Source organism: Chelonia mydas, chromosome 25 (genome assembly GCF_015237465.2).
Source record: "Chelonia mydas isolate rCheMyd1 chromosome 25, rCheMyd1.pri.v2, whole genome shotgun sequence".
Taxonomy (NCBI): domain Eukaryota; kingdom Metazoa; phylum Chordata; order Testudines; family Cheloniidae; genus Chelonia; species Chelonia mydas.
In genome coordinates, this window is record NC_057858.1 from 868804 (window position 1) to 881167 (window position 12364).

The window sequence follows — 12364 nt, forward strand, 5'->3', positions numbered from 1 at the left end:
GCGGGGAGGTGGCTGTGGAGGAAGGTGGTGGGGAGGAGCCGAGGGGGGCGGGGTGCTGGAGGTGGGGGTGAGGAGCAGAGGGGGGCGGGGTGCTGGAGGTGGCGGTGAGGTACCGAGGGGGGCGGGGAGGTGGCTGTGGAGGAAGGTGGTGGGGAGGAGCCGAGGGGGCGGGGTGCTGGAGGTGGGGGGGAGGAGCCGAGGGGGGCGGGGTGCTGGAGGTGGCGGTGAGGTACCGAGGGGGGCGGGGAGGTGGCTGTGGAGGAAGGCGGGGGGGAGGAGCCGAGGGGGGCGGGGTGCTGGAGGTGGGGGGAGGAGCCGAGGGGGGCGGGGTCTTTAGGGACTCGCCCGCGCTGTGGTAGCGGTGCCTGTGGGCGTGGCGGGAGCAGGGCAGTCACACGCCTGAGCCTCTGCGCCCCGCCCTGGCCCGAGGGCAGAGGTGGGGAGGGATATTATGTAGCTTGGGGTTTAGGAACTGTGGAGTGTGTATGTGTGCGCATGCTCCATGTTACTCTGGATGCGGAGTCGGACTCCACGCCTCCCTCAGGATCTCTGATATTCCTGTAGCGGGTGGGTTTGGCGCAGGCGCACTATTTTTCTAACCGTGAGCGGCGGAATGAAGAGAACTGCTGTTTTCAGGGCATGCGTACTACGAGAGTGAGGAGCCATGTCCAACGGAGCATGCGCTGTGTGTCCTGTCTTGACTGGGGCGCGGGATACGCCGCGCATGCGCTCCATCGCTGTGTCTGTTGTAAGTCGGACTCCGGCTGGTCGCGCGCTGCACTCTGGGAGTGATTGAGGAAGTAAAATGGCGGATTTAGCGAACGAAGGTAGGGGGGATGCGGTCGGGATCGCAGTTGTGCGGAGGAAGAGTCTGGGCCGGGTGGGTCGTGGGCTGCAGCCGGCCTGGCATAGCCTGGGGGGGAGCTCCATGGGCCCTGTCGGGGGTTTCCTCCTCCCTGCCGCCTGCTCCAGTCTCGGCTACCGCGGAGGGAGCCGCTGGACAAAGGGAGCGGCTGGGCCTAAGTGGGGCCGGCTATTTCCCTGCTCTACCGCCCACGGGGGAGCCCGCTGACACCCGCCATGGGGCAGGCACGTGGGCCGGGCCTGTCAGGGGTTGGCTCTTGAGGAGGCGAGAGCATGGGGGTGACGGAACTCGGGGGTTGGGAGTCGCCGTGGGCACAGGCCTATTGATGTAGGGCGTGCGGGTCAGGGGCTGTCTACTGAGTCCTTGTCTGCCAGCCTGCCGGTACGGAAGTCCCCTTGAGGTGAGTGTTATTTATTACTGCCCCAGGAGCAAAGCTGTTCTTTTGCTACTAAAACCCCCGATGTAGGATGATAACTACATCCCTTTGTAGAGAGTCTAGCTTGCTTGGTAGGTATGCATGTGTACATTCAGAAAGTGAACAAAACATACATGTATGTTTCCATTAGTCACCCAGTTTAGTTCATGGTGCAAAGTTACATAGCAATGTAAAAGAGACCCCTGAGAGCTGCTGCTTGCTTAATTATCACTTGAACCCCAAAAATTTGAAAAGAAGGAAGCTCAGTACTTCTCACCAGTTTGGGATTTGGTGCCTCCTGATATTTCACCCCTTTCTAGGCAGTGTTCAGGTACCACGTCCCTATGCCCCGTCCCTGGCCTGTCTATATAGTAGTGCTGTAAAATCTCCATTTCAGCTGTTGTTTTCAGTGCTGTATCCACGCTTATGTCTAGCACTTAAGAAATATGCTCTGTAGGGTTAGGGGAAATTTAGGCATCTTTTGTATAGCCATAAATTTGTGAGGGCAAGGGAATTGGTTTTATCCCTTCTTCCCAAGGAGTTTTAGGAAAGGATGGGAGTATGCCCTCTATAGGTCTTAGGGTTTGTCTACACTGGCACTTTCATTGCTAAAACTTTTGTTGCTCAGGGTGTGTGAAAAAACACCCGCCTGAACGACAAAACTTTTAGCAATGAAAAGTGCTGGTGTGGACAGCGCTTCATCTGCGGAAGTGTGCTCCCAGGGACGAAGATACCCCCCCCCCGTCCCCCCCTTATTGGAGGTGGTTTTACTCCTGGTGATAAAGAGCAACCACACAGCACACTTTATAATGACGTGGCTGCAGTGGCAGAGCCGTACTGTTGTAAGGTGCACAGTGTGGACATGGCCTTAATGTGTATCTCCAAAGTAGAAGATACATAGAAAACTTTAACATAACATAAACTGTGAAGCATTATGTCAATGAGCCCTAGGGTAAGCACTAAAATCAAAGTTGGAAACCAAGCAAAAACATACAGATAATAGAGAGAAATGTATGCTAATGTCTTGCACTGTGCCCTTCAGAGTAATGTAAAGAAGGTCGAGGCTTCTAGGGATAGAAAGTGTGTGCGCGTGTGTTGAAGTCACCTCTCTTTTTGGCATTTCAGGTAACTGAATGCTGCACAAATAAAAATATAGGTTTCAATGGATTTAATGTTAGTCTTAGCTAATTATATTTGTCTTTCTCATTTTACTATCTTTAAGGTAACATTACTGCTAATAAATAGTGTAAGATACTTAATGTGGTTTGTTAAATAACCTTGATATGTGACACATCCCTGGGCCAGCTTCTCCAGCTGCCATACCTTATTCCTTCTTTTCAGAAGATCATTGAATGAGTTGTTTGGAGTTCCTGACCTGCAGATCCATCCAGTGCAGGAGGTCAAACTAGATGATCATAAAAACAAAAGGAGGACTTGTGGCACCTTAGAGACTAACCAATTTATTTGAGCATGAGCTTTCGTGAGCTACAGCTGTAGCTCACGAAAGCTCATGCTCAAATAAATTGGTTAGTCTCTAAGGTGCCACAAGTCCTCCTTTTCTTTTTGCGAATACAGACTAACAAGGCTGTTACTCTGAAACCTAGATGATCATAGTGTCACTTATGGCCTTAGACTCTGTGAATTCTAGGTCCTCTCCAATCTGGCTTCTGCCGCTTGCGCTCCATTGAAACCATTCTCCCCAAAGTCTTTGACCTCTTCCTAGTCAAAGCTCAAAACCAGTGCTTCATCCCCATTCTCAGTCTGTCAGCTGCTTTCAATACAGACCACGCTCTTCTTGAAATCTTGACATCCCTTAACTTTTATAATCTCTGGCCTCTCATGATTCTTCTTCTACTTCTCTAATAGCTTCTTTAGCATGAACTTTGGAGAATCCTCCTTATCTGCTCACTGACTTTCAGTGGGCAGGTTACAGGGCTCTGTCCTTGGTCCCTTCTCTTCTCCTCTACATTTTATCTCTGGGTCATCTCATCCTCAAACACAAATTCAGCTAGTGTCCCTATGTTGATGACTTGCAGATCTGCCTCTCTACTCCCAGATCTCTCTCTCTGTCCAAATCTATCTGTCTCTCTCTAACCTCTTTTTTTTTTGTGGATGTCTAGCCATCAACTCAAGCTTAACATGACTATAACAGAGCTCTTAGTCTCCTCCCCCACTACCTTTCTTGATCACTGGACAGCACCACCATCCTACTGTCACTCAGGTCCCTGAGCTTGGTGTCATCTTTAACTTGGACCTCTGTCTAGGTCCTCATATCCAGGCTATATCTACATTTTGTTGGTTCTTTCTGCATAATGTCTCTAAGATAAGGCCTTTCCTATCCATCTGCACCGCTACAAGTCTCATCTTGATTAATGTCCTCTTCTCTGGCTTTGACAAATGCAATCTTGTAATGCTCACATCCATTCAGAATGCTGCTGCAAAAGTCATTTTCTTATCCTGTTGCGCTCTCCTTGCATCCATCAATTGGCTTCCTCTTCTCTGTTGCATTGAAGAGAACTTACCTTTACTTTGAAGGCCTTTTATGGCCTCTCCCCACCATATCTATCATTTCTCATGCAGACTGAGATGTAGATTCCCACCTCTGATTAGGCATGATGCCAACCTCCATCACCCACTCATTAAATGTTCAAACAAGCACCTTCATGCCTTCTTCCATATTTTTCCTCATGCTTGGAGGAACTCCCTCTAAAAATCCACAAAGCTCTGTCATTAACCTCATTCAAAACTCTCCGTAACGCTCTCCTTTCAGTGTACAAAAAACGTGACCACTTTTAGGCTGCTGGCATCCTGAGGCAACTGCCTATTGTGACCAATTTTGCCTTGTGGTTTCCTTGTACCCCTCTCTCTTGATCCGTCTGTGTTCTGTTTTATACTTACGTTGTAAGCTCTTTGGGGCAGGGACTGTCGTCTTATTCTGTATTTATACAGTGCCTAGCACAATGGGGTCCTCTTCCATGACTACCACGCCTAGGTACTACAGTAATGTCTCTCTTCTAAGATGACTGGGTTAGTGCCTGACACTTGTTTTGATGAATTCTCCTCTAACAAACTTTCAAGATTGATTTATGTGAATATGCTTGTGACAGGAAGTTGAGTAGCTTTCCATGGTACTTACAGTTATGCCCTTTTGTTTCAGTTTAAACCAATTTTTACCAAAAAAAATCCTGTTTTTATAAAAAGTATTTGTTTTTTCAATTTTCACCCTACTTTTGTATCATTCAAATATATAAATATAACATGTTAGGAAAATACAATACATTGCATGAGATATGTATTAGGACAATACATTAGTCTGTTTGTATATGCAAAGCTATCTGAAGTATCAGTCTGGAGCAGTGGTCTCCAGCCTTTTTACACACAAGATCACTTTTTGAATGAAAGGTCAACCAAGGATCCGCTTCCACGAGGCCCTGTCCTGCTCACTCCATTCCCCCCTCTCTCCATCACTTGCTCTCCCCCACCCTCACTCACTTTCACCGGGCTGGGGCAGGGGGTTGGGGTGCAGGAGGGAGTGCAGGCCCTGGACTGGAGCAAAGGGGTTCAGTGTGTGGGAAGGAGGGGGCTCCTCGCTGAGCCTGGGCCAGGGGGGGTTGGGCTGCAAGCTCTGGGAGGGAGTTTGTGTGCAGATGGTCATTCTAATCTCCTAGAATCCATCGGACATTTCATGAGTTTTATTTTTTATTAGTGTCATTTGTGGTTTATAGATCCAAAATCCTTCAGGGATTGTCACAAATCAGTGTAACATTCTCAACTATGCGGTGTGCATTGGCTGAGCCTGGGGCAGGGGGTTGGGGTGCAGAAGGGGCAAGGTGCAGGCTCTGGCTGGGAGGCGCTTACCACAAGCGACTTCTGATCTGTGGCGCAGCGGGGCTCAGGCAGTCTGCCTGCCTGCCCTGGTCCCATGTTGCTCCCAGAAGCAGCTGGCTGGCACATCTCTGCAGACCCCTGTGGGGCAGGAGGGCAGCGGGTCTCTGTGTGCTGCCTCTATCCACAAGCGCCACCCCTGCAGCTCCCATTGGCCGGTTCCCAGCTAATGGGAGCTGCAGGGATGGTGCTGCAGTCACCTCCTCATCCTTCCTTCTCCCAGGGGCCATAGAGATGTGCCAGCAGCCAGCCACCAGACTTTTAGCAGCCCGGAGATCACAATCGACTGGCAGAGGGTCCAGGATCGACGAGTCGATCGCAATCGACGGGTTGGTGATCACTGGTCTAAAAGATACACACAGTAAACAGACACACAAGCTCTGAAGTATGTGCACATCTGAACTACCACATACACGTTTTAAGCTGTTAGCAGAAAATGATTTAAAGATCTGAGCCACTAAAATACGAAGAAAATGAAAATCTGTATCAGAATAGTTTTCAGGACACAAGGAAGTATTCAAAAGTTTAAAAAAGAAACAGGAGAAAAGGATGAAGTTGGATATATGCACTGTAAATGGTGTGGTCCAATTATTAAATGTAAATATTTATAGGCTATTAGTTCTAAGTTTATAATAGTAAACTGTTTATTCAAATAAAAGTTTTCTTTTCCACTGAATGCATCCGATGAAGTGAGCTGTAGCTCACGAAAGTTTATGCTCAAATAAATTTGTTAGTCTCTAAGGTGCCACAAGTACTCCTTTTTCTTTTCTTATAGTTTTCTTAAACTCAGAGGTGGCATTGTGTTCTGAGTTCTGTTTTAGTTCTGCAGCAAACCACATAGATTAATGCTTTGATGACTGGAATTCAACTAAATTTTTTTTCCCCACTGTCCTTCCATCCACCAAAATAAACCCCAGTATTTACCCAGAACAGTTAATAATTTTTTTCCACCGATTTTTACCTGTTTTTTGTTATAATAAACACCGATAAATTCCTGGGAAAAAATGAATAAAATAAAAACCGAAAATGAAGGGCCCTATTTATAGTTTAAACATGTGTAGTACTAATAGATTTAAAGAGTAATTACTACTAGTATAATACCATTGTTCCTGAAAATGCTCCAGGAATCACTCTCTAAAGGACAAAGTATCTTACACTCAGGACCTTAGAGATTCTTTGGTTAGTTTCATGCTCTTCTCCAGAATAGGAGCTGACTTCTTAGTATAAGTGGCTGCACCTTAGTTGAGTCTGGATTGTTGCCTGGGTATTTACATCTTCAATACTGGTGGTCTGCACCATTTCCATTCTCCAACTATCTTGTCAAATTCATGAATTTGACCTGAGCATGGATATTGGAGATCTTGATTGTCATGCACATATAATCACTGCACTTGGCAGTCAAAGAACTACAGATCATGATCATAGGCAAACAGCAGAAGTTTTTTCATCTCTGAATAAATTAAAACATAGAACCAACAAAAATCTGTAACACTTGTTTTCAAAACTGTGATATTGATTTTGTGCCAAATCTGTGTTACAGTGATTTTATTTCTGCTGTGACTTTAAATGTGTAGTTTGACCTACCTTAAAGTTGCGATCTGATTTTTGTGGCGAGAGGAACAAAATGTTTGGAATCTAAATGTGTATCTGTTAAAACAAACCACTCTCCAAATGCTCAGTTGTTCTCTTACTGAAACACTCAAGAGACTGCTAGCTTTTGTAGGGCCTATAAACAACATTATTTTGTTCTTCTCATGCTGGCTTTGCACCAGTTAGCTATCAGATATGAAGTCAAATACTGAATTAGGGCAGTCAATCACGATTAATTTTTTAAATCGTTTAACAGTGCAATTAATTGCGCTGTTAAACAATAATAGAATACTATTTTTAATATTTTGGATATTTTCTGCATTTTCAAATATATTGATTTCAATTACAACACAACATACAGAGTGTACAGTGCTCACTTTATATGTTTGATTACAAATATCTGTGCTGTAAAAAAGAAAAATAGTATTTTTCAATTCACCTAATACAAGTACTGTAGTGCAATCTCCTTATCATGGAAGCTGAACATAAAAATGTAGAATTGCATACAAAAAAAAACTGCACTCAAAACCAAAACAATGTAAAACCTAGAGCCTGAAAGTCCACTCAGTCCTACTTCTTGTTCAGCCAATCACTGTAAAAGTTTGTTTATATTTGCAGGAGATAAAGCTGCCCGCTTCTTGTTTACATTGTCACCTGACTGTGAGAACAGGCACTCTCATGACACTCTTGTAGCCGGCTGGCATAAACATACAGCTAAGGGTAGCATAAAATCCCTCCTTTACCTGTAAAGGGTTTAGAAGCTTAGGTAACCTGGTTGGCACCTGATCAAAAGAATCAATAAGGAGAGAAGTTACTTTAAAATCTGTGGGAGAGGGTTTTTGTTTTGTGCTTCTTTGTGTTGTCTCTGGGATAGCGAGGAACCAGGGCAGGGAAAATAGATCTCCTAAAGCCATACTTGAACTAAGCCTCTAAGATTACAAATTGTAAGTAATAGGAAGGAAATGCGTTAGACTATCTTCTGTTTTAGCTTGTGAATTTTCCCTAGGATAAGAGGGAGGTTTATTTTTGTGTGTGGTTTTTTTTTTTTTTTTTTTTTTTTTTTTGTTTGGTAACTTTAAAGTTTTGCCTAGAGGGGAATTCTCTGTGTTTTGAATCTGATTAACCTGTAAAATTACCTTCCATCCTGATTTTATGGAGGTGCTTCTTTTACTCTTTCTTTATAATAAAGTTCTGCTTTTAAGAACCTGATTGGTTTTTAGTGCCCTAAAAACCCAAGGTGCTGGTCTGTGCTCACCTTGTTAACCTATTTGGTTGGTATATTATTCTCAAGCCTCCCCAGGAAAGGGGGTGAAGGGGCTGTGGGGGGGGGGGATATTTTGGGGAACAGGAATTCCCAAGTGGTTCTTTTCCTTGAATCTTTGTCTAACTCACGTGGTGGTGGTGGTAGCGATACCGTCCAAGGACAAGGAAGAATTTGTGCCTTGGGGAAGTTTTTAACCTAAGCTGGTAGAAATAAGCTTAGGGGGTCTTTCATGCGGGTCCCCACATCTGTACCGTAGAGTTCAGAGTGGGGAGGGAACCTTGACACCTTCATTGCAAGATATTTATGTGCCAGATGCACTAAAGATTCATACTCCCTTCATGCTTCAACCACCATTCCAGAGGACATGCATCCATGCTGATCATGGGTTCTGCTTGATAACTATCTAAAGCAGTGCGGACTGATGCATAGAATATCAGGGTTGGAAGGGACCTCAGGAGGTCATCTAGTCCAACCCCCTGCTCAAAGCAGGATCAATCCCCAGCTAAATCATCCCAACCAGGGCTTTAAGCCTGACCTTAAAAACTTCTAAGGAAGGAGATTCCACCAGCTCCCTAGGTAACCCATTCCAGTGCTTCACCACCCTCCTAGTGAAAAAGTTTTTCCTAATAGGCAACCTAAACCTCCACCACTGTGACTTGAGACCCTTGCTCCTTGTTCTGTTACTGGTACCACTGAGAACAGTCTAGATCCATCCTCTTTGGAACCCCCTTTCAGGTAGTTGAAAGCAGCTATCAAATCCCCCTCATTCTTCTCTTCTGCAGACTAAATAATTCCAGTGCCCTCAGCCTCTCCTCATAAATCGTGTGCCCCAGCTCCCTAATCATTTTTGTTGCCCTCCCCTGGACTTTCCAATTTTTCCAAATCCTTCTTGTAGTGTGGGGCCCAAAAGTGGACAAAGTACTCCAGATGAGGCCTCACCAATGCTGAATAGAGGGGAATGATCATGTCCCTTGATCTGCTGGCAATGCTCCTACTTATACAGCCCAAAATGCCATTAGCCTGTTCACTTTCATCATTTGAGTCAGATGCCACCAGCAAAAGGTTGATTTTTCTTTTTTGGTGGTTTGGGTTCTGTGGTTTTTGCATCGGAGTGTTGCTCTTTTAAGACTTCTGAAAGCATGGACAGCACTTCAGATTCTTAAACCTTGGGTTGAGTGCTGTAGCTATCCTTAGAAATCTTACATAGATACCTTCTTTGTGTTTTGTCAAATCTGCAGTAAAAGTGTTTTTAAAATGAAGAACATGTGCTGGGTTATCATCCAAGACTGCTATAACATGGAATATATGGCAGAATGCCAGTAAAAGAGCAGGAGGCATAGAATTCTCCCCTAAGAGTTCAGTCACAAATTTAATTAACGCATTATTTTTTTTAATGAGGGTCATCGGCATGGAAGCATGTCCTTTGTCTCTTCGTGCTTTGGCCATCATTCCATACGAATGTTTAGCATATCTAGTATGTAAATACCTTGCAATGCTGGCTACAAAATTGACATGCGAATGCCTGTTCTCACTTTCAGCTGACATTGTAGACAAGAAGTGGGCAGCATTATCTCCCGTAAATGTAAACAAATTTGTTTGTCTTAGCAATTGGATGAACAAGAACTAGGACTGAGTGGACTTGCAGGCTCTAAAGTTGTACATTGTTTTGTTTTTGAGTGCAGTTATGTAACAAATCTACATTTGTAAGTTGCACTTTCATGATAGAGATTGCACTACAGTACTTGTATGAGGTGAATTGAAAAATACTATTTATCATTTTTACAGTATATTATTTTTATTACAAATACTTGCAAAGTGAGCACTGTAAACTTTGTATTCTGTATTGTAATTAAAATCAATATATTTGAAAATGGAGGCCTTTTGTAGTGATAATCAAGGTGGGCCATTTCCAGCAGTTGAAAAGAACGTCTGAGGAAAAGTGGGGAGTGGAAGGGGGGGGGGATAAACATGGGGAAATAGTTTTTACTTTGTGTAATGACCCATCCACTCCCAGTCTTTATTCAAGCCTACGTTAACTGTATCCAGTTTGCAAATTTAATTCCAGTTGAGCAGTCTCTCGTTGGAGTCTGTTTCTGAAGTTTTTTTGTTGAAGTATTGCCACTTTTAGGTCTGTAATCGAGTGACCAGAGAGATTGAAGTGTTCTCCGACTGGTTTTTGAATGTTATAGTTCTTGACTTCTGATTTGTGTCCATTTATTCTTCTACATAGAGACTGTCCAGTTTGACCAATGTACATGGCAGAGGGGCATTGCTGGCACACGATGGCATATATCACGTTGGTAGATGTGCAGGTGAATGAGCCTCTGATATTGTGGCTGATACCTTCCACACAAACTTCCTCGTGGCTGGACGTTACAAAAACTAGACAAGCCATTTACAACACACACTTTGTAGAGAAGCAAAAGAAAAAGGACACTAAACTATCTAAACTACTACATGCCACAAAGGGCCACAACAGTGGTTCCCTTAACCCACCCAGCAATATTGTTAATCTGTCCAACTATACTCTTAGCCCAGCAGAAGAATCTGTCCTATCTCGGGGCCTCTCCTTCTGCCCCTTCACCCCCATGAACATGATACAGTTCTGTGGTGACCTGGAATCCTATTTTCGATGCTTCCGACTCAAGGAATATTTCCAACACACATCTGAACAACTTACTAACCCACAGAGAGCTTTCTACCGAGACTACAAAAAGAAGGTTGAAAGAACAGACTGGACTTCTGTATAGAGCGCTTCTGCCAACGTGCATGGGCTGAAATTGTGGAAAACCAGCATCACTTGCCCCATAACCTCAGCCGTGCAGAACACAATGCCATCCACGGCCTCAGAAACAACTCCGACATCGTAATCAAAAAGGCTGACAAAGGAGGTGCTGTCGTCAACATGAATAGGTTGGAATATGAACAAGAGGCTGCTAGGCAGCTCTAACACCACTTTCTACAAGCCATTTTACCCTCTGATCCCACTGAGGGTTACCAAAAGAAACTACAGCATTTGCTCAAGAAACTCCCTGAAAAAGCACAAGAACAAATCCGCACAGACACACCCTTGGAACCCCGACCTGTGGTATTCTATCTGCTACCCAAGATCCATAAACCTGGAAATCCTGGACGCCGCATTATCTCAGGCATTGGCACCCTGACAGCAGGATTGTCTGGCTATGTAGATTCCCTCCTCAGGCCCTACGCTACCAGCACTCCCAGTTATCTTTGAGACACCACTGACTTCCTAAGGAAACGACAATCCATCGGTGATCTTCCTGATAACACCATCCTGGCCACTATGGATGTAGAAGCCCTCTACACCAACATTCCACACAAAGATGGACTACAAGCCGTCAGGAACAGTATCCCCAGTAATGTCACAGCAAACCTGGTGGCTGAACTTTGACCTCACCCATAACTATTTCACATTTGGGGACAATGTATACCTTCAAAGCAGCGGCACTGCTATGGGTACCCGCATGGCCCCACAGTATGCCAACATTTTTATGGCTGACTTAGAACAACGCTTCCTCAGCTTTTGTCCCCTAATGCCCCAACTCTACTTGCGCTACACTGATGACATCATCATCTGGACCCATGGAAAAGAAGCCCTTGAGGAATTCCACCATGATTTCAACAATTTTTCCATCCCTCCATCAACCTCAGCGTGGACCAGTCGACACAAGAGATCCACTTTCTGGGCACTACAGTGCTGATAAGCGAAGGTCACATAAACACCACCCTATACCGGAAACCTACTGACCGCTATGCCTACCTACATGCCTCCAGCTTTCATCCAGACCACACCACACAATCCATTGTCTACAGCCAAGCTCTGTGATACAACCGCATTTGCTCCAAACACCTACAAGTTCTATATGAAGCATTCTTACAACTACGATATCCACCTGCTGAAGTGAAGAAACAGATTGATAGAGCCAGAAGAGTACCCAGAAGTCACCTACTCCAGGACAGACCCAACAAAGAAAATAACAGGATGCCACTAGCCGTCACCTTCAGCCCCCAACTAAAACCTCTCCAACGCATCATCAAGGATCTACAGCCTATCCTGAAAGACTACCCATCACTCTCAGAAATCTTGGGAGACAGGCCAGTCCTTGCCTACAGACAGCCCCCCAACCTGAAGCAAATACTCACCAGCAACCACACAACAGAACCGCTAACCCAGGAACCTATCCTTGCAACAAAGCCCGTTGCAAACTGTGTCCACGTATCTATTCAGGGGACACCATAATAGGGCCTAATCACATCAGCCACACTATCAGAGGCTTGTTCACCTGCACATCTACCAATATGATACATGCCATCATATGCCAGC

At 45.0% G+C, this 12364-nt stretch overlaps 1 protein-coding gene across 15 annotated transcripts in view; it reads left to right on the top strand.

Moving 5' to 3' along the window:
- The first annotated feature begins 317 nt into the window (after positions 1 to 317).
- Positions 318 to 12364, top strand: part of RANBP3 (RAN binding protein 3) — a 177015-nt gene continuing 164968 nt past the window's right edge. For 2 of the 15 annotated variants that reach the window (XM_027822109.3, XM_043535664.1), the window contains exon 1: positions 318 to 827. In XM_027822109.3, the coding sequence (XP_027677910.1) occupies positions 806 to 827 (22 nt within the window). In that variant the 5' untranslated portion in view covers positions 318 to 805. The remainder of the gene's footprint in view (positions 828 to 12364) is intronic. The other 13 variants (XM_043535660.1, XM_043535659.1, XM_043535662.1 and 10 more) reach the window with 12 other exon arrangements.